At 35.0% G+C, this 23133-nt stretch overlaps 1 protein-coding gene across 1 annotated transcript; it reads left to right on the forward strand.

Moving 5' to 3' along the window:
* Positions 1-21680: 21680 nt before the first annotated feature.
* LOC129246824 (putative nuclease HARBI1) lies at positions 21681-23122 on the forward strand. Its single transcript, XM_054885467.1, has 3 exons — positions 21681-22003; positions 22065-22457; positions 22511-23122. The coding sequence occupies exons 1-3, from the start codon at positions 21983-21985 to the stop codon at positions 23045-23047; spliced, it is 951 nt and encodes a 316-aa protein (XP_054741442.1). The 5' UTR covers positions 21681-21982; the 3' UTR covers positions 23048-23122.
* Positions 23123-23133: the final 11 nt, after the last annotated feature.

The following is a 23133-nucleotide window of genomic DNA, read 5'->3' on the forward strand; positions in this document are numbered from 1 at the left end:
GGTTATGACTGTGATTATAATTAAACAAATTTCGATTAAATTTAAGCCAGTATTAACGACTACTTCGTTTACTACATTGGCATTGGGTTTATCAACTTTCGATAAAGTTTTTCCCATTTCTGAAAGATTAGCTATTGGGGACCTTATACCGTTGTAATGAAAGTATTATTGATTTGTTTTTAAAATATTTATTTATTTATTGTTTCAAGCCGGGCATCCAGCTTGTAAAGCAATTGTTTTCTTTCTTGTCTCTTACATACTACGTACAAGCGTTTTTATAGGAATTTGACTCAATGCAAACCAATAATAATTTTTCGGTGTTTACTTATGTAATATGATTCTAGCATTCACGCGCCGCACATAAAAGAATTACGTTAGCTATGTTTGCATTTAGTTTCAAGTGTAATGAACCTTTTAAGAAATATGATACTATTTAAACGGCACAGCAAAGTGAATGCATAAGTGGACAATAAATTAAAAACCAAAACAAAACAATAAATGTTTATGAATATTAATGTTAAGGCATATCCGACTTATAATCATACTACAGTAGAAAGTGACACTATACGTTGCTTTCGCGCCTCCCATGATATAGAACTTAAGCCCTGACCGATAGGGGCTTCCAAAAAATTAAAATTGCGGTGAACCAACTGTTCACCGATAACATAAAAAACGCGATTTCAATTGTTCACATATAATTTTTATTCCGCACTAGTTGCGGTTCTGATTCTAACTAAGCTTTACAAAATATAATTCTTACCAACTAACTTCTTAACCTAAGCTAATTCGCCAACGTTGCAGTTCCCACCACTTGCTGGTATTTCGCAATCGTTGGGTTGCGCGTGTTGGCCAATATGCTGGCCTTGCAATTCCCAAGCATTGGATATTGCAATTGATGGCTTGCGCGTGTGTCGCGTCAGCGAAAGTTCTTGTGTGAACTTTAATTGGAGCAATGAACTTACGTGTAGTGCAAGGTGATCACAGGGTGCGACGTTGGGAAGTGTAGTGGTGTATGGCGTCTCGCAGATCAAAAGACGAAAATTGCGAGGGGGTAAAATGTTGTAGAGAGTAATTACAGTTTCCTGGCGACATGTTGATACTGACTGGTGTGGCTGGCAGGCTATTGTCCAGGCGATGGATTTCAGGAGCAGATCTTCCTCTAATGATTTTGCTGTTGTTAGTGTTATCTGACCAATGAGTCGGGATTTCAACTGGCGGAAGGTCTAGCTTTCTATTGTAACATCATTGTAACATCACAGCATGGCGGCAATAAGAACAATTGCGCATATCGAGAGGATTTCTGAAGCGAGAGAGAAATTTACCTTTTCATTAAAGTACCCAAGATACCTTATGTTTTCCATGGTCAGGTCGTGGACGTATTCTAGGTTGACCTTTATTGTATGGCTCTTCACCTTTGATAGTACTGCTGGAAGGGCCTGTGCGGTAATAGTTTCATAACTAGAAAATACTTGGTCACCAATGGTGACTGTTTCGTTATTTAATTGGATTACGTAGGTGCCATTTACCGTAATAAAGGCATTGCTATTTTTGATTACTCCTTGGAAGTTTGATATAAACACGGTGTTCTCGTTTATCAGCTCTATTTGTGACCCATTCTGTCTGATGAATTCGCAGTTGGCTTCTCCACCTTTTAGGAGTCGCGGTAGACAACTGCTTTCTTCCATTTTAATCAAGGATTCTGATTTACATACCGTGGACGAGCTGATTACCAGGCAATTTTTTGTTAGACCGTACGTCTCTTCCTGGTTGACAAGCATTCTGTCAAAAGGGAGATTTAGTTGCTTACCTCCATAGATTCCAGCGCGAGTAACCAGGAGATTATATTTTTTAGTTGTTACTTTTGGCATTGAAAGGACGTAGAGGAGAAGTGTCCCGTTAGTCAGTACCGACGGTTGGCCATATTCGATTGCTTCTATTATATTCTGATATGGGAGCGTTTCTATTTCTGATAGAATTTGGTTAACTTCGTCCATATCCAGTAGGTTGGTGTTGACAATTCCATTCTTTGCCAACTGACATCCCCGCACCATTTCGTTTACATCCTCGCGAAGAAGAAAAATGTTGTGAAGTGCGTTTTGTCTGAGTTCCATGATTTCTGTTTCCTTTGCCACGTTATTCGTGCGGTCCACGACCTCGTCGATTTTTTCCAATACCTCCTGTGTAGCCGTGAATAGTTTCTTATTAACCCTGTACTGATGGTTGCTATTCTGAATTATCTGATTTTGACTGTGCAGGATATTGCTCCAATCCGTTGCGTCAGGTGATCCTGCTATCCATTTCCACGCTGAGCCTAGCCAGTCAATAGATCGAGTATTTCTTGCTCTACCTGTGTTGCCCATTAGTTCATGAAGTCGTTCTAGCGTTTGATTGATGTAGTGCTGTGCTAATATCTGGTCCTCAATTCGGTTTGTTAAGTTTTCCATTTGCCTCAAGGTTGTAGCATATTGTTGCAGATTGATGACGTGCACCAGTTTGAATGACCCGCCAATGATCCACCCGTTTCCATTTTGGATTGTTACGATCGGAGCCTTGTAATTGAAGATGTTCAGACCGCTGATGGCATTTGCCAGCAGTGGGAATCTGCAACGCAAGATGTTAATTCTAATTTAATGTATTTAGTAAGTTAGTAGTTGTTAGATTCTAAGAATGTATTTCGTAAAAAGCGAAAAATGTTGTTGATAGTAGGAACGTATTATTAGTAAGCGGAATTCTCAGGATTAGATTGAATATCATTAAACTAGTGTTACTATCCTGGTTTAGGATTTTAGCTTTTCTTGCGATATTATTTTGTTAGTGTGTTAGTGGTTTAAAGTTTACAAGTGGTTTACAAGTTATGTTCTTTTTGTATATTTTTTTCCTTTGGATAAAACGATTTTTTTATTATGATTAGTAGGAAGATTAAAAAGAAAAATTGGTTTAAATTCACTTGGGGTTTTTTTTTTTTTTTTTTTTTTTTTTTTTTTTTTTTTTTTTTTTTTTTTTTTCTCTTCTCCAGTCGATTATGCGGGGGAGGCATTTTAGATTTTGTTGTTTTCTTTCTTCTCCAGCCGATTATGCGGGGGAGGCATTTTAAATTTTGTTTTTTTTCTTTCTTCTCCAGCCGATTATGCGGGGGAGGCATTTTAAATTTTTGTTTTTTTTTTTTTTTTTTTTTTTTTCTTTCTTCTCCAGCCGATTATGCGGGGGAGGCATTTTAAATTCTTGTATAGGACAGAGGGTCATACTGTTCTCGAACCAGCTACGGAGAGATCGCCAGAATCCCGTTTGGAAGTAGTGTAGCCATTTGTCAAATTCGATGGCACTACGAGCCTACTAGGGCACGATTCATCCCACTAACAAGCCCGCTCTTGTAGTAATGACCATTTCCTTTTGTTCTGGACTAGAGGTGTTATCATTTCTCGAACCAGCTATGGAGAATCGCGTTATCCGGTTAAGGCACGATTTGTCCCACTTACAAGCCCGCTCTTGTTAGATTAACTACCCCTTAGTACCAAGTTTTCTTTCTTATTTTAGTTTATTTCAGTATAATTCTTTATTATTTTTTATTTTAATGTTTTTTTTTTTCTGTTTGCTTTTTTTTTTTTTGTTTAAGTGCTAGGATATGTATTCCTGCGTTTCACATTTTTTATGTCAGTTTTATGTATTTTCTTGCCACTTAGCGTGGTGACTGATACTTTATTGTCCTTTGCAACAATTTCTTTTTTATACACGGGTTTTTGCTTTCCCTTAATCTGCTTGTCCTTCACGTATATGACATCGTTTTCGTCATAACGCTCCGGAAGAGATCTTTTCTTATTGTGACGTTTGATCTGGTCTAGCTGCTTTTTGTCAGCAAGGCTTTCAAATATTTATTAGTTTTTCTACTTTTTTCTAACAGCTCCTGATAGTTAGAGGATTTTGCTCGATTGAAAAATATTTCACTTGGTTTTTGGTAATTCTTTATTATTTTTGATTTTAATGTTTTTTGTTATCACTAAATTTACTTAGTTTAAAACCGTTCCGACTGCATGAATTTTTTCCGTTTTGTTTGTCACTACTAGGGATTCATTTGCAATACACTAAACGAACGGGTGCCTGCGGACGGACACGTACAGGCTTAGGTTCCGTGGTATGTTTTTTATACCAGGCTGCTCGGGCGCCACTTAAGCCCTGACCGATAGGGGCTTCCAAAAAATTAAAGTTGCGGTGAACCAACTGTTCACCGATAATATAAAAAACGCGATTTCAATTGTTCACATATAATTTTTATTCCGCACTAGTTGCGGTTCTGATTCTAACTAAGCTTTACAAAATATAATTCTTACCAACTAACTTCTTAACCTAAGCTAATTCGCCAACGTTGCAGTTCCCACCACTTGCTGGTATTTCGCAATCGTTGGGTTGCGCGTGTTGGCCAATATGCTGGCCTTGCAATTCCCAAGCATTGGATATTGCAATTGATCGCTTGCGCGTGTGTCGCGTCAGCGAAAGTTCTTGTGTGAACTTTAATTGGAGCAATGAACTCACGTGTAGTGCAATGTGATCACAGGGTGCGACGTTGGGAAGTGTAGTGGTGTATGGCAACATAACTTAGATGTGCCAGCGACAATGAAAGCAAAACCTGAATAAGAACGCCTATCAGCTAAATTAGCTCCCCAATCGGCATCAGCAACACCATATAGCTCGGAATCACTTTTCCTGTATAGAAGGCCGTAGTTGATGGTGCCTTTCACATATCTTAGCACCCGTTTAGCAGCTTTCCAGTGCTGTAGGCTGTAATTGGAATTAAACTGGCTTAATACTGGGAAAAAGGAATTGTTTTTTGGGATGTTTTCCTCCATGAAAGTTCGTATGTTGCTCAGAAATGATGCGTATTGGTCAAGTCTTGTAACATGAATTATTTTAAATGTCCCGTCTTGTATTTTTGATTGTCCATTGTTTATTGTGACCAGGTGCGATAGAGCAGGGCTTCTTAAACTTTTTTATATAGCGACCCCCTTCAAGCTTAGGAAACTTTAAACGACCCCCTCCTCCATATAATGAAATATATATTTACCGTAGATGTAGATGTAATATCGCACTATTTTACAATGTAAATAAAATAAGGATTAAAGAATACGTACCCAGTCATTTCACAAATAAGTTAAGTTTTTTAAAACACCTTTTTTATAATATTTTTTTACATCACTTTATTTCTAGTCTAATTAAGTTTTAAACACCATTTTTATAATACATGTTTTTAAATTACTTTATTTCTAGTCTTATTAAGTTTTTAAATCAACTTTTCTAGGACTTTATTTATTCCTGTCCACGACTTGTCGTTGTTAACCCACGAATCAAATAACTGCCTTCCTACTCTACGCTGCCACCTTAAATACCCTTTGTCTGTCTATGTTGTTGTTAGCGAACGCCACTGTTAAGTTGCTGTTATGCATTGCTCTTAGTCTGGGTACCTGGGTACCGTAAAGAAATTTGCTGTTGTTCATTGTTGCACTTGTTTTTGAAAAACAAGATCACACCGCTAAGCTATTGTTAAGCAATGCTCTTAGTCTGGGTACCTGGGTACCGTAAAGAAATTTGCTGTTTTTCATTGTTGCACTTGTTTGTGAAAAACAAGATCAAAGCAATTCTAACTGCTGGATCAAATATTAGGGCAGGCATGATATGATAACTCCTCCCTCTCTTAAATTCGGGTCGTCCCTGATCCGACGAGCTTTTTTTTAAAAAACTAACATAAAATTCAATTTTGCGTAACATATAATTAACAAATTTTAACGATAAATATGTATGCCTTTCTACGTTGCTTCCAAGTTCCTGGCTGTTCCCCACGATCGGTTTTCGTCAATTCTTGGCCGCAAAGTTTATGCAATGCTCACTTGTTGATGCTCACTTGTTCATTATTAAGTTTTTTTTTTTTTTAGGCACGATTTTTTTGTCGTTTTATTACGATTTTGTTTTTGGAATTTTTACTTAGCGTTCCTGATGACTTTATATCAAGTCCACTTTATGCAATGCTCACTTGTTCATTATTAAGTTTTTTTTTTAGGCACGATTTTTTCTTTTTTTTTTTTAGGCACGATTTTTTCGATTTTTTTCTCGTTTTATTCCGATTTTGTTTTTTGAAATTTTTACTTAGCGTTCCTGATGACTTTATATCAAGTCCACTTTATGCAATGCTCACTTGCTCATTAAGTTTTTTTTTTTAGGCACGATTTTTTTCTCGTTTTATTACGATTTTGTTTTTTGGAATTTTTACTTAGCGTTCCTGATGACTTTATATCAAGTCCACTTTATGCAATGCTCACTTGGTGATGCTCACTTGCTCATTATAAAGTTTTTTCTGGGCACGATTTTTTCTCGTTTTATAACGATACGATTTTTGTTTTTGAAATTCGTTCCCGTAAGTTGGGCGCCAGTTAAGTTTTTGAAAACACCTTTTTTATAATATTGTTTTACATTACTTTATTTCTAGTTTAATTAAGTTTTAAACACCATTTTTATAATACATTGTTTTACATTACTTTATTTCTAGTTTAATTAAGTTTTAAACACCATTTTTATAATACATGTTTTTAAATTACTTTATTTCTAGTCTTATTAAGTTTTTAAATCAACTTTTCTAGGACTTTATTTATTCCTGTCCACGACTTGTCGTTGTAAACCCACGAATCAAATAACTGCCTTCCTACTCTACGCTGCCACCTTAAATACCCTTTGTCTGTATGTTGTTGTTAGCGAACGCCACTGTTAAGTTGCTGTTAAGCATTGCTCTTAGTCTGGGTACCTGTGTACCGTAAAGAAATTTGCTGTTGTTCATTGTTGCACTTGTTTGTGAAAAACAAGATCACACCGCTAAGCTATTGTTAAGCAATGCTCTTAGTCTGGGTACCTGGGTACCGTAAAGGAATTTGCTGTTTTTCATTGTTGCACTTGTCTGTGAAAAACAAGATCAAAGCAATTCTAACTGCTGGGTCAAATATTAGGGCAGGCATGATATGATAACTTATATATAATTGGAAACGTTGACGGGATATCGTTCGTAATAAAACACAATAAATGGAATGACATAAAACTATATATATATTTATTCAATAGAAAAAATAAACTTTTGTAACAATTTTTTTAATAAAAACATATTATTAACATCAAACAATATTAATGTGACGGATGTGATTGTTTATTTTTACACAAATAATTAAATCTAGGCTCAATTTGAGTTAGTGCAGATCGTAATAAATTTTCAACGTTTATTAAAGTTGAACGGTATTTTGATTTTATGTAAGTTAATGTGGAAAAGGCTGATTCACATAAATATGTTGTACAAAATGGCAGTAATTTATTTGTTCATTGCCATTTCCGATAGTAGGGGATATTCTGATTTCATGCACAGGCACTTGAGAAAATCTGAGTCGCAAGGTAGTATCACTTGTTAATTCGGCAAATTCTTCTTGTGCTTTTAAGTTTAAAAAATTAATTTCTTCCATTTCAATTGAAAATGGATTGCAAATCCATTGTTGTGTATCGATATCATTGGGAAAATACCTATGCATGTAAACTTCCATATCCTTCAAATGAGTAACTATAATTTTTGTTATAGGAGTACAGTTGACGCTCAGAAATCTTAACCTGTTTGTCATTTGGCTGTTTAAGTTTTCCGAATTTTTAAGATTTCTGGACGTTTTTTAAAATCGGCTGAAAATAAGCTGAAAATCTTATTTGAAGCAATCATTGACAACTGCAGCGTATTGCATTAACTTTCTTTAATGTTTTTGTCTAAAAAATAACATTTCATGTGTTTGAACGAGTGAAGTAATCAGTAAGAATACATTGTTTTTGTGGTTTCGATAATTGTTTTTTAACGATGTCTGAACGCAGTTCGAACAAGTTTGCCATATGCTTATTTGTGCATTCTACATTTTGCTCGTTCCATTTGATTAGAGTGTTGACCGCACTTATTGCATCTAAATAAGGAATGGGTTGATTCGAGCAAACAGCTTCACCATCCGCAATATCTTCATCACATTCCATTTCTTCAATATCGATATCATTCAAATCACCTTCATCGATCATATCAGCATTCCATTCCTCAATTTCATCGGTTGATAAGCTGGTACCGACACCCAATTTCAAAAGTAATTGTCTAGTGTCTTCAATTTCACGCTCATAATCAAGATTTGAAAGCAGCTCTGATAATGGCAGATCATCTTCTTTATCAAATTGGTCATCGTCCCAATTTAAAATTTGGTTCCATGCCTTCTCCAATACGGTTTGGGGTAAATCATTCCATGCTGACTTCAACATTAAGATTGCATCACGAATTGAATGCCTTTTTAGCATATCATGAACCGAAGCATCTTCTTGAGCGACAATATTCGACAACAGCATATTTCGATATTTCAGTTTTGCTATTTTTATTGGATTTTGGTCCATTGGCTGCATGACGGCTGTCACATTCGGTGGAAGGGACATTGCCACAATATTTCCGTCGTCAGAGCAAAATGAATCAATCGGTGAATGTGCGCTACAATTATCCAATAAGAGAATTGCTTTCGGTGGAATGTTGTTTTCGGCACTAAAACGTCGCACCTATAAACATTAGCAATGAATTCGAATTAACCCATTAAATCCCAAGCTTATATAAAACAATGTTTTTTTAAATGCGTTTATAAAACGTTCATTGAAATAGTGTAATTAAGCTCCTTAAAAAAAAAAACACGAAAAAAAATCAAAGAAATGCATTTTTTGGGCTGTACCCAATCGAGTACAATGGGATAATACGTATATACTAAAGGGCTGCACAAATACATTTGCTTCTTCTACGCTTTCAAGTACTCTTTGCATTGTACTCTACTCAAAGTAGAATACAAATCTCTCTTCGCGCAAGGCCGCTACTCTGCATTGGCAGTATAAATACTAATCGTACTTTTTCTGTTCAAGTAAATTGTGTACGCGTCTTGTCTGATCACGAATACCATAAACTCGAACTAGAGAACAGCGATTACAAAAATTAATACATTCTTACTTGTAGTACTTGCAAGTACTTGTGTATTTACAATTAGTTTTGTTTGCGGCTTAACTGATACCGCATATGCTGTGACCATTGAAATTTCATACTAAGTATTAATTAACAATATGGAACTTGACAACGTAAGTATATTATTAAATATTTTGTTTCTTTTCTTTTAATGTATGTATTAATAACAGTTTAAATAATAGTGCCATACGAGAAAAAATTATTAGAGGCGAATTGAACATATCTAAAGTTACTGGAAAAAGCAAAGTTTGGGAGGTATATGGAATAGTAGTTAGTGAGGCAAATGAACAAATTCCAAATATTGTGGCGTGCAAAACGTGCTTCAATATATTTAAGCACTGCAAAAAATCAACCTCGAACTTATTGAAACACAAGTGCTTTATAAATTATTCAATAAGTAGTAACAGCAAAAATATCAATAAAGTGGATATAAGCGCAGAACGTAAACAAGAAGCACTGGAAATTATAACTGAATGGGTCATAAAGAACTGCAGGCCATACAAAATAGTTGAAGACAGTGGGCTACATAAATTATTGCAATATTTTGCTCATCTTGGTGTGTCATATGGCCAGTATATCAATGTGCAAAGCGCGCTGCCGCATCCGACTACAATATCAAGAAATATAGAAAATATATACGACAAATATTTTAACAATGTTAGAGCCGAACTTGGATATTGCAAATTTAATGGATATGGACTGACAACAGATCTTTGGACAGATAATTTTTTAAGGAAAACTTATTTGGCGGTAACAGTACATTACATTAAAAATGGAAATATTATAAACAGAATTCTTGGTTTGCGATCTATGGGCGAAGAAAAAAATACAAGTAAGTAATTTTCGAAGATTTAAAAAAACGTTTCTATCATGCATACCTAGTATGTATCAACCATTTCCACCATCTTTTGCCTATTATGCTATTATAGTTTTATGATAAAATCGACCAAGATCTTGATTAAGATTAATGCAAGAATATAACTTTTATGTATTAACTATAGAAAATAGCAAACAAATAGAATTTTCTTAAAATAAATTTAGAAATAGAACTGAATTCCTTTCAAGAGTAACAGCCAAATAAAAAAGATAGATCGACAGAATGTGCAGCTAAGCATTTTGCCTACAAATACACACATATTAGAATTTGAATATGAATCTCCGAATTCATTTTGTGCTTTTATAAAACTGTACGAAAACAGTCAACGCTAGAACAGGTAATGTTTTAGTCGCATGACCAATGATGTTATTTTTTTTTTGTTGGAAATAGATACGTACATGAAAAGTAGTCGGTTGTGTTTAAAAGGGAAATTCCAAAAAATTGCCTGAGTGATGTTGCCCCTTTCAAGGATATTTTTAACAAATTTCAACACATTAATAAACATATTTTAACCCCTTTAAAAGGAGTTTTCATCAAAAAATGCCCTACCTACTTTGGGTTTGGGTACATATGAATTAGTACATATGGTTAGTTGAAAGTTGAAAAAGGACACAAAGCCTTCGAAGAATTTTGTGCTCATCTGTGCTCATCTGCTCATTTATGGATATTGTAACGATTTGCGACATATCCCAAACTACACATATGTTAGTTGTGTAAAAAATGTACTGTTTCAATTTATTTAGTTTATTTTTAGACAATCCCTTTTTTCCTTTTGTATTAATTTCAGGTATAAATATCCATACGAAAGTCTCCGAAATCCTTGAAGAGTTCAACCTGGGTCTTGACGATAAAGTAATTATTGTGACAGACAGAGGATCCAATATGGTTGCAGCATTCCGGTCACACTGCCATCTGTTCTGTGTGAATCATTTGCTTCATAATGTAATTCAGAAATCGATTGAAGAGACTGAAGATATAGCGAAACTGGCCCGTTCTTGCACAAAACTTGTCAAATATTTTAAAAAGTCTGGTCACAACTCGTCTTTAAGAAACACTTTGAAAAGCTTTTCACCAACACGATTCAATACTATATATTATTTGCTCATCTCTATACAGAGAAATTGGGCCGAAGTATTAAGTATATTACAGCAGGAAAATAATCTACACAAAATAAGCAGTATTCAGCTAAATAACTTGGACGCTTTAATTGCTATTTTGGAGTCTTTCGAACAAGCGTCTAAAAAATTAGAGGGAGAAAAATACGCTACAATTTATCTCGTACATGTTTTAATTCATAGGTTACAAAAAGCTTGTATTGTTACCATCACCGATTCCGAACTTATCAAAGAATTCAAGACAAAGTTGTGCACATTTATACAGTCTACAGTCATCGAAAATCTAAGCATTATTCATAAAATTGCACTTTTTCTATTCGTTCCTGCAAATAAACTTCTACTATTTTCCGAACTCGACAAAACTTCTATTAAAAGTGAATGTAAGCGGTTAATGGCAGAATTCACTGCAGATGCATTATATACTGAGTCAGATTCTACGCCGTCGTGTTCTACTGAAAATAGTTTGTTATTTACAGATTTTGTTCAAACAAGACAAACGCTTAATGTTGAAAGCAAAATTATCAGGGAAATACATAAGTACGAGAGCACTGACGTCGAATTTTACGATGATTTCGATATTGTACGGTGGTGGGACGGTCATAAAAGTGATTTCCCAATTTTGTATAAACTAAGCTGTCGAATTTTAGCAACTCCAGCATCCTCAGCTCCGTCTGAAAGAGTATTTTCAGTCGCCCGGAATATTATCACCGAGAAACGCTGCAGTATTAGTTGTAATGACAGTGCAATAAACAAGATAATGTTCTTGCATTCCAGCATAGATTAAAATTATATTAAAAAAACGAGAATTCGAGTTCCTTTAATTTATAATCTTTATTTTTGAAAAGCGTTTCTTTTCAAGTTTGTATTTTCTTTTTTTAAGTATTCTGAAATATTACACTTATTTTTGTCTAATAAATATACTATAAAACTTTCTTTAACATTTTTTTAATTTTAACTAGTTCTCATTACCTTATGCAAAAAAGGCATTCGCTGAAATAACTACATATGCAAATATACATATACACATATTTTTTTACATAAAATAACACATTATTTGCGCAGCAATTGTTGAAAACATCAAAAATATCTTCGATGTATTGTACATACATAGTAGGTAGAACATATTTAGCCAATCAATATTACCAACAATAAGCAGTTCTATGAAAATACTCAAGTACTTGCAAGTAGAGTTCTGTACTTGCGAATACTTTTCAGGCAATGTAATTGTCGCTTGCCAGGCAAGTACTACTTGTCTTGCCGTTGATCGGTTTCATAGTTACACATACACCAAATGATTTGTATTTGCCCGCACTTAAAAAGAGAAAGGAGAGACAAAGAGAGTAAGTAATTGCCCTGCCAACAAATGTCTTGTTGGGCTATTCAAATGTATTTGTGCAGCCCTTTAGTATATACATTGCCTGTATATGAAAATATGGAGTATTAAATAAAAAGACACTTTCAAAGACTTCCTTGGTTATTAGTTCGGTTAACAGTATGGAAGCTTTTGAAACATTCTCTCTCTACGCAAAGGGCTACATTGCATAACTCGCAAATCCATCGAATTCTTTGGTGACACTCCCTGCACCTCAGCTGATTCGATATCCTTTTGGGAAAATGGTTATATGAGGAACCAGCTATTGATGCCGTTGTCGATCGTTTTGAAGATATGTCCCGGATATTATAATTGCGTAAATAAAATCGCACAATTTCACGTTGGTATTGCAACAAGTCGCATTGACTCTTACTTGCCATTTTATAAAGCTTCCATGCGTTTACTACGCACGAGCTTGTCATTGTAGTGAAAAGAGGCCACCACCATTTCTTTCCTCTAAACTTTATATTGTAAGTATTCAAAGCTTGGTCGTGGAGGTCAACTCCTCCCATTCCTGAGTTGTATTCCGCTATCAACTTCGGCTGATGGGCATTCACCTTGCGCCTCTCTTGTCTTGACCATCGTTTGACGGTATGTAAAGGTTCAATTCTATCAAAGTTTGTTCCCACTGTCACAACGCTATTGTCATTCCACGTCACAAAAAGTATTCCTGAGTCAGAAAACCTACAAAATTTGATACAAAACAACTATTCAAATAAATCATTATGATAAACTTACATAAAATCAAACTCTCCCCGTTGCTTCTTTTGTAGTTCTTTGTTCGTTTTCAGAGGACATTTTTTGGTCCGCCGTTCACGAACAGTCCCAATAGCCTTAAATCCTTGTTCTTTCAAAATTCTAAGAAGGTCATATGACGTAAAGAAGAATCGAAAAATACGATTCCAAGGTTGGAATATCATCACGTAATATATTATCCTCTTCAATGTCCTCCTCATCTGTGTCACAGTGGGTATTTGGCGGTATAATAGCGAAGTCGAAGTGACTACGGTCGATTGATTCAATATAGTCGGTGACCGCAGAAAGGTTATGAAACCTCTTTCCGTAAAATTTTTTTACATCCATTACCAAATCTACATGAAATATGCACACAAAATATATATGAATGTTCCCACTGTACCCATGCGAGTACACTAGAATTTAAACCTACCGAAATGCACTTTTCCACAACTTTTTTCATTGTTTTGGTATAAAGTATACAAATTATATGTATTATGAATATTACAACACTGAACTTTTTCCGTGATAACTTAGATTTTGTCAAACAGAGAGCTTATTGTAAACTAAACCATGAAAAGAAGAAAAATAGCAAAGGTGCACGCAAAGACAAGTGAATAACGGATAACGGGACTCAAAAAAAAGAAGGAGAAACATGTGTATTCCTTTTCGACATTTCTCTGTATTATAAAGTGGCGAATACATTTAAAAATTTGTAAGCGTTGGCTTTTGACGTCGTTTCGAAAAAGATGCTTTTTCTGTACTCAAGCGAGTACAATGGGATCGAATGGGTTAAAAAAAGAATTATTTTTTCAACAATAAAATTCACTTCTCACTTCTTTGACGAATTCGTTGTGGAACCAATTGCTGAATATTTTTTTTGTCATCCAAGCATTGGCCGAATGATCATAGTTTAGCGGGTTTTGGAAATTATTAAAACAGCGTGGTTTTGCCGCCTTTCCAATCACAAGCGGTTTGATTTTATTTGATCCATCGGCGTTTGAACATAACATAAATGCAATGCGCTGTTTCTGAATTTTTCGTCCTGGGGCGGTTTTTTCGCAAGCGGCAACGTATGTTTTGTCTGGTAAAAGTCGGTAAAAGAGTCCCGATTCGTCTGCATTGTATAACTGTTGATTAGTGACATTCATTTCATTCATTTTTGCGCGCAAACTATTTATAAATGGTGTTATTGAAGTGGTGTCACTAGATAATATTTCCCCACACACTTTCAAAAAACGCATTCCAAATCGACGTTTGAATTTGGTTAACCAGCCGTCACTCGCATTGAATTCACTTTCTTTTTTGTCTGGATAAATATGCGCGAAAAAAAACTTTGCTTTGGCCTTCAATATAGGCCCATTTATCGGACAATTTCTCTCTCTTTGGTTCATAAACCACTCAAACAATTTTGTTTCCATTTCAGAATATTCGGCTTTGTGTAACGTTTTTTTTTTAGCCCGTTCAAGTGAATTTGATACCGCTGCCATAATTTGTGTTTTATTTTTCTTCATTTGAGAAATTGCTGAAACAGAAATACCGAAATCGAACGCTACACGACTTGCCGTCACACCAGCATCTAAACGATTGAAAATTTTAACTTTTTCTTCAAGCGACAATCTTTTTTGTTTCGAAGCAGACATTTTTAATCGATTCAAATCAATAAATAAAAATGTAATTAATGTATTCCCATAATATTGCTGACCTAATGCGTTCGCAATGGAATTCCTTTCAACACTGCAATATTGGCGCTAATGTATACAAAGATGCGATACAAGCAAAACAATGACAAATAAATCAATGTTTACTTCGATTGAGCAAGTTCACGCATTAGCAACATAATTTATTGTTCGCTCAGCCGATTTGTATGGAACGCTCGGAAAACTTAAAAAAATATTAAGATTTCAGAACAGTACATTATGCGCCAGAGCCGTTTAAGTTTTCTGGACTTTTAAGATTTCTGAGCGTCAACTGTATCTTTTTTTGAAATATTGTTACTAATTATATACTCGTCAGTAAAAGAATTTTTTTAACAAAGGCCTCAAGTTTATTTTTTAACATAAACATATTAAGGCCAGGTTACCCTTGATTTGTGTGCTTTTTTAAATAAACTTTATTCATAGTACAAAATATATTTATTAATCAATTTTTTTACATGTGAAAAAACAAATATTAAATTGCTTAAAAAAGTTTTTTTTTTTTTTTTCAAATGGTGGCTTTCAAAATGGCTGCTAAATTTTAGCTGATTCGTAGTTGGATGCCATCATATCTCGAAAACGAATTATCTGAAAGTAAAAAATCAAACGGTTTCATCTTCTGTATTGAATTGGTTATGACCGCAAGCAGAATCAAATATTTTTAATAAAAAAAAACAAAATGGCGGACTTTTGAATTTTTTGCCACTATTTTTTCACTTTTAATTGTTTATAACTTTTTTAAATAACAATAAATGTTTGTGATTCTGCTTGCGGCTATAGCGAGACATCTAAGAAATAAAATGCTACTTGGATCATATTAATAAGTGGTATAGTTTTCAAGTGAGAGTGGCATCCATATGAAAAAACGTGGTTTTGAGATAAACGCGTTTAAAGTTTTTATACTTGAAAAATCGTAAAAAAAGTGAGTTATACTTACATATCAATTCCAGCTTCATACACAACTCCTTCCTGCTCTTCGTAGGCATCGTTCTGAAGAATCCTAGAATTTCTAGCAGCAGTTCTATGCTCCTTTGATGCTTCAGTAGCTTCATGCTCGGCTCGGTCTAGGCGCCTGTCGTTGGCCTTATCAGCAAAGCGCCTTGCTTCCAGGCCGATTTTGACACCCATAACTTCCATCACTTTTAAAACTGGTAAAAGTCCTTCATTAAAAATGCATGCAGCACTTAGAGCAGCAATTTCTAGAGTTTTCTTCCCAACAAACTTATGTTTAGGGGCTATGTTCCAGACACACGAGTTGTAACTTTCGTTGTTGTTCTGGGTGTTAGCCCCTAAACATCTCTCCAGCACCTTTTCATCGGTTAGTTCCTCGTAAATTGGCTGTAAAAGACCTTGAACTTCGTCATCAAAAGCTGGAGGATGGTTATAATTCTGCTTTGTAGCTACTGCCTTTTGATAGGCGCACCATGAATCTGCTCCGGCTGGGCAATACTGGTGTTGCGGCTTAGCATCGGTGGAGCACTTGTGAAAAAATGAGGCCAGAATTGCATTTTTCATGTCTGTCATAGAATCGGGGTGAGTTAAAATAGCTTTTTTGAAGTAACTAGATAATTTAGACAATTGCGCTTCAGTGAATTGTAGAGATTTTACTGCAGGTTGATCACTTTTTTTTTGCCCTCTTTTTTTTGGTACTTCTTCACCTCGTTCTAATGCCTCTTTTTTTTCTTGCGCTTTCAGAGCTCTTTTCATTTTCGAAAGGTTTTTTTTGGCTTCTTTACCACGTCGATAAATACTTTTGCCTACGTGTAAAACACATGCTTTTTTTTTACTTTAAGAGCCTCACCGTACGGTTGTAAATCTTCGAGTCCCTTAAAAGTTTTACAATCGCCGTCGCCGATGTAGTACTCATACATAACACCGTACTTTTCCACAGACCTGAGAAACATTTCTTGCACTCCTTCAACTTCTATAAGTCCGGCACTACCATCATGATCTCTTGTGCAATTACCTGCTTCACAATGTTCGATAAACCAAGCATCAAACTCTGGCGTATCTTCGGGGAATTTCTTGGAATAGTTAGTGCACGCTTGGCAAATTTTCGACTTTACTACTACATCTATGACTTTATTTGTATACTTGCCGATTAAACTGACAATACCAAGTAGAGCTGTGAATCCTCTTTTTGGCCAGGAACCATCGCCCGAAACAATAAGCTTATCTTCGGGTAATCCTCTCTCTTTATTCATTTCTTGCTCTTCTTGAGCAGCTTTTTCAAAAACTGTTTTAGTAACAGCCTTCAGTGCTATATAAATATGCTGTAAGATTTTATAGTAGCCATTTAAACTTAATGCAGTTGCTGAGATATCCATTAGTCCACAAAAATTCAGTAAACCACAGAATCCAACTCCTAACAAACGCATTGTATAAACAATTCTTCTATTTATTTCATAACCATGGCTGATTTTTGGACTTGAAGGGATTGATTCACTCTCCTCACAATCACAGATTATTTCCAATTCAAAACCTAATCCTTTTTCATCACTTTTTGCAAATTCCACTTTCTTTCCACACTTTGCACAAACAACTCTCTGCTGCAGTGTAGCAAATACAGACCATTGAACGATCACGTAATTCAAAAACGGATGAATTTTTACTTCTAGTTTAGGATCGGCGTTTTTCAGTTTCTTTGCAGCAGAGCTGGTTTTTTCTGTACACTCATCTGAAGTATGTTGATTACCCAAAAAACTCCTTCTTTTCACTCTATGGTGCTGACCACTTTTCTTTTTCTTATCCATGATTAAAAGCAATAGAATGAAAAATTTACCGAAAAATTTTGAGAGCAAACGAACGAAAAATTTACCGACGCGTGTGAAGACTAAATCTAACCATCACCAACGAAAATTTCTCTTGTACTACCGTATATTATATTCGAAGGACGCTCTCTAACTGTAAAGGAGAGAATATTTTCGAAAAATAGAGAGGAAAAGAACAATAGCAGTCGATCCGAAGGCACACAGCACCTGCCGCTACCACAGGGGCCCGAGCGGCCGGATTTACCGCTTGGCGCGCACCGCTCCCCGGTCTTTTCTAGCTGCTTCTCGGTAGTGCCGACCTTCAGGACTAATTCTATATTATTTCTACGACTATTTACTAGCACTTTATGTAAAAAAAAAATTTTCGATTTTTTAAAAATGATCAGGGGTAACCTGGCCTTAACGCAGACTCCCTGCATTGATAAATTCATATCATTGATTTTATCAAAAATATCTGCCAAATAGCATAGCTTTAGAAGCCATAAATTATCGTGAAAATAATGGGCCAAATTAGAATTTTGCTCTGTTAAAAATATAAGAACTTCATCTTTTAAAGTTAACCCTTAACTGGTATCGTAAATTTGACTAACGAAAAATTAGATTCTAGGATACAAATGTCTACAATTTTTTTCAAGAATTATTTTGATAGGACAAATAACAAGCTTGTTTTATGAAATTAATAAGTTTTTATTCATATACTTCTTTTAACTTATTTACTACAAGCGAAAGCTGCCAACATGTTTGCAACAGATTGCCTGTAGTTTTCTTCGCGTTCTTTACCCAAAAGTCCTTTGATGACTGCTTTCAATACGAGCCATGCATTTAATTCTCGGTCTGTCAGAACTTGCTCAAAATCTTGACGACTCATTAGTTTCCGTATGTCGGGACCATTAACAACCCCTTCCTGAATTTTGGCCTTACTTAGTCTTGGGAAAATGTCTCAAGCGGTTGAATACTGCTGGTCTTTTTGCGATACATTTCAAAAAATTTTTAGCAATGCCAAGTTTAATGTGGAGCAACGGCAACAAAATTTTCATTTCAGGAACAAGACTTTCGTGTAGCCTATTGTCATTAGGCTATTTTCGCCCAATTCGACTAGTCCAGTTATGTTGTTTGTACTGGTTTCTTCCTTTAATACCTTCTCCGTATCGTGAATCCCAATCGCACAAAAAACACGGATATTTTGGACGGCCAGATGCTGTTAAGCCTGTAATCAAGGAAATTACTTTGAGGTCGCAGCAAATGCGCCATTGGTGTTCGTTATATTTGACTACTTCCAGAATGTCTTTCAATTTATCGAAAGTTTCACTAGTGTCAGTGCTATACGCAATCGGAACAGAAGGCATTCTATTTGTCCTGTGCAAAAGCACAACTTTTAAGCTGATTAGTGAACTATCGATAAAGAGACGCCAATCATTTTTTTTATAGGTTAACCCTATCGCCTCCATTAACTTTTCAATATCGTTGCAATAAGCGAAATTTTTTGCATCATTGACATTGAAGAACTTTTGTAACTCTTTTTGGCGTTTTCGATATGCTGTTACTTTTGTACCTTTCGTCAGCAAATTATTTCCTTTCAAAAATGAAGCCAGTCGTTCGGATTTTTTCTGAGTCAAACACAAATTTGCAACAATTCCATCCAATTGGTTTTGTGTTATTAGGATTGGGTCCTTTGATGTTTTATAGGATGTACCTTCACCAGGGTTGAATTCTGAGGAGAAATCCATGGGTGTAGCAGCGGTGGTTGTAGTACTGATACCTGTTTGAAGATCAGTACTTCGGTATGTTGGTACTGGAACGAATTCTGAGTGCGGTAATGGTAATTGGACACTTGACACTGCTACATAAGTTTTATTTTTTGTTTTCCTTCTATTCAAAGTTTTATTGTAGTTGGTACATCCATAGCAATTTTCTTCTTGATGTGGGCTATTATTATTAATATTAGGTCTATGGATAAGTTCGTGCGGTTTTACAACAGATGGCGTAACTTGATTATTATTCCATCGATCCACATTTCCAAACATTCATTGGAGAGCTACTGTCGTAAGGCACAAACGTCAGTATAAGTTTTTTATTTGAAGCGTAAACAACAATATTTTTACCACACTTGAAAATGTCGAATTTCGTGCCAAATAATGTGTTTGCGGGGAATTCTTTAATATGAAGAAAAAAGCAGCCGAAAGTCATCGTATCTTGGTGGAAGTTTATGGTGAGCATGCTCTAGCTGAGCGAACGTGCCAGAAGTGGTTTGCACGCTTTAAAAGTGGTGATTTTGGCCGCGCCGCCAAAGTTCATGGATACCGAATTGGAGGAATTGCTCGATCAAGATCCGGCTCAAACGCAAGAAGAGGTTGCAAAAACTTTGGGATTTGATCAATCAACCATGTCCAAACGTTTAAAAGCCATGGGAATGATCCGAAATTCAAATTTCGAAAAAAAAACCACACGAACTTATTCATAGACCTATTATATCACCAAAAGGCATAGCCTTCTTCTTTTCACTTTTCCATTGCATAAGACTTGAATAGCAATTAAAGCAAACTTTTTTAGGGGCATAGTTTACGTCATTGATAAACTCTTGCGAGAAATATTGTCTATAGATTTCCAAAAAAGAATCAGTCACATTGCCGCATTTTTCATCGCTTACTATGAAACGTCCACAAATATTACAAAAATGGTTCATTTTACATGTTGGTTCCGACATTTTTAATACAATATATATTATAGAATGTTTTTTTTTTTTTTGTTATTTTTATGAAACTGATACACTTAACTTAAATCACTCACAAAATGAAATAGGTTCCAAAAGAATGAATAGCAAATTTTATCACGACCGAGCGAAAATTAAAAGACGTCAGCTTCGGCTGAGTTTCGAGTCTTAACTGAATCTTTATTGTTGAAATTAGTTCGCATGCAGATTGTTAAATTTTTTAGTTCTCATGCTGTTGTAATTTGAAAGTTTCCACTCTTGAAATAACAAGTTGTAAATAATAAGGTCTACAAGTCGCAAAACGTGCTTAAATGTCGCCATGCCAGTAGATTATGATCATGGCAAGGGCAAGTAGTAAACAATTCGCCGAAATACCTGTACCGGACTATTTGGACCCCCTCTCCTGTCGGTATGAATATTGTGTGGGTCATAGTATGGGAAATGGAATTTTGTTTTTTTCAGTTGTCTGCCGACTTTTGCTAAGAGCACTGCGTGCTTCTTTTCTAATTTTCTAATTTATTTAATCAATAAATAGTACACTTAATTAAACTGTTGTTTTAATCATTGAGATTTCAACACAAATGTTTACAAATATTATTTTAATAGCTATTGATTGTTCCTGGAAATTCCCTTTCTTAATTGTATTCTGGGAATTTCCTTTTCCTTAATTATTTTTGGAACATGATTTCTTCTCGGAAAATCTCTTTTTTAAGGGTAGATTCACACTATGGTGCCGATCACGGTTCGTTCTCGGTCTAGTCTCGGTTCGGTAAAATCTTTCGACATCTACATTTGTGTTCTTACATCGGTCCAGTCGCGATTCATCGTTCGTCGCGTGAACACGTAAAACAGATCTTGTGCATTTTTTCGCCAAAAAATGGCATTCAATTTTGATCTTGAAGACTTAGCCGTTATGGCTATCCTGCTCGACGAAGAAGACAAAGCTGAACAACCACAAAAAAAAAATAAGAACAAGAAGAATGTGGATCCATCAAAGTTTAATAAATAGAAAAATCGAAGGAGAATATCATACTTTGTATCGTCATTTAATAGACGATGAAGAAAAATTTTTGCAATACTGTCGAATGGATTCAGGAACGTTTGAAATGATTTTAAGAAAAATTGAACATAAAATTTTGAAAAAAACACGACTTTTCGTGAAGCTATTTCACCACGAGAGAAATTGTTGGTATGCTTAAGGTAAGTGATTATTTTTATTATGAAATTTTTAAGTAAGATGGAATGAATATCTTCAACTGGTTGATATTGTGGCGATGGTGATAAATAATGTGATGTGCATTGCGACAAATCGACAAACGTTGATGATGGGCCTATTCGTAAATGCATCACTGCGCTGCATCATATGATTATTCTGCACTGCCACTGCTAATCAGCTGTTGATGATGCTTTAATTTGCTTATTCTTGTGTTTGCATTTATGAACGAAATAGAATAATGGAAAAGCTAATAATTAATTTAATTTTTGATCTGGACGATAAAACAAGTGATGCAAAATTGTGCAATCGACTAAAGAGAAATATAATTAAAAAAAAAAAGAAGAAATTTATTGCTAAAAATTTTTCTGGATAAGAAGAGGCGAATTCCTAAAGTGCTGGATTACTTTAAAGTTATACAAAAGTATCCTGAAGACATATTTTTTGATCATTTTCGAATGAGACGTGAAACATTTCAAGTAAATATTGTATTAACATGTTTAGAAGTGTTTAATAAAACTCTACAACATAACTTTGCAGAATTTGCTACGCGAACTAAAGCCGTTCTGGTGTACATTTAGAAAAGGACGTTTATCTTTCAACTTGGAGCAATGTTTGTATATTACGTTGTGGAAGTTAAGCAATTGTGGGGTAACCTTTCTACATTTAAGCGATCGTTTTAATGTAGCAAAAGGTACCGTTCACAAAATTTTCCACAAAACTGTAAGAGCTATTTGTTGTTTAAAAAAGGAAATAATATGGCCTTCAGTATTGGAGCAACACACCATAATGGAAAATTTCCAAAATAGCAGAGAAAATCCATTCCCTTTCGTTATAGGTTGTGTCGACGGTACACATGTCAAAATCCCAAAACCAAAAGAAGATCCTATAAGCTACTATAATAGGAAAGGATTTTATTCTATTAATGTGCAAGTGAGTTTGGCATTTAAATAAAATAAAAAAAGACATAAAATTAAATATTTTAGGCCATATGCGACAACAAATTTCGTTTCCTGGATGTTTTTATTGGGTACCCTGGTAGTTGTCATGACGCCAATGTATGGAATAATAGTCCAATTTATAATTCGGTTGTCGGTGGTCAAATACAACTTGCTCAGAACGCAATAATACTTGGAGACTCAGCGTATCCACTTTCTACGTTTTTGTTGACTCCATACAGAGATAACGGTCACCTTACGCGTGAACAAAAGAAATTTAACTTTTGCCTTAGCTCGACTCGTGTTATGATTGAGCAAGCGTTTGGGATCTTAAAAAATAAATTTAGAATATTATATAGCATGGACACAGCGAGCCATAAAAAAATTTCTAAAATTGTGTTCGCTTGTACTATTCTCCATAATTTTATTATTAATAACGGAAACCCATCAGAATACATATCATCAAATAATAATGTAATAGAAAACGACGATTTTTCTAGCACTACAATAAATGAACTACCAACGGGCGAAGATGAAGACGGAGTTACTTTAAGAAATAACTTAACAACATTATTTTCAAGTTAATTTCAATTTATTTTATACTTTTTAAAAAGCTTTTGCATAAATAATAAAAAAAATAAAATTCCATAAAACATTTGTACACAGCAACT

The sequence above is a fragment of the Anastrepha obliqua genome, chromosome 5, assembly GCF_027943255.1.
Source record: "Anastrepha obliqua isolate idAnaObli1 chromosome 5, idAnaObli1_1.0, whole genome shotgun sequence".
NCBI lineage: Eukaryota > Metazoa > Arthropoda > Insecta > Diptera > Tephritidae > Anastrepha > Anastrepha obliqua.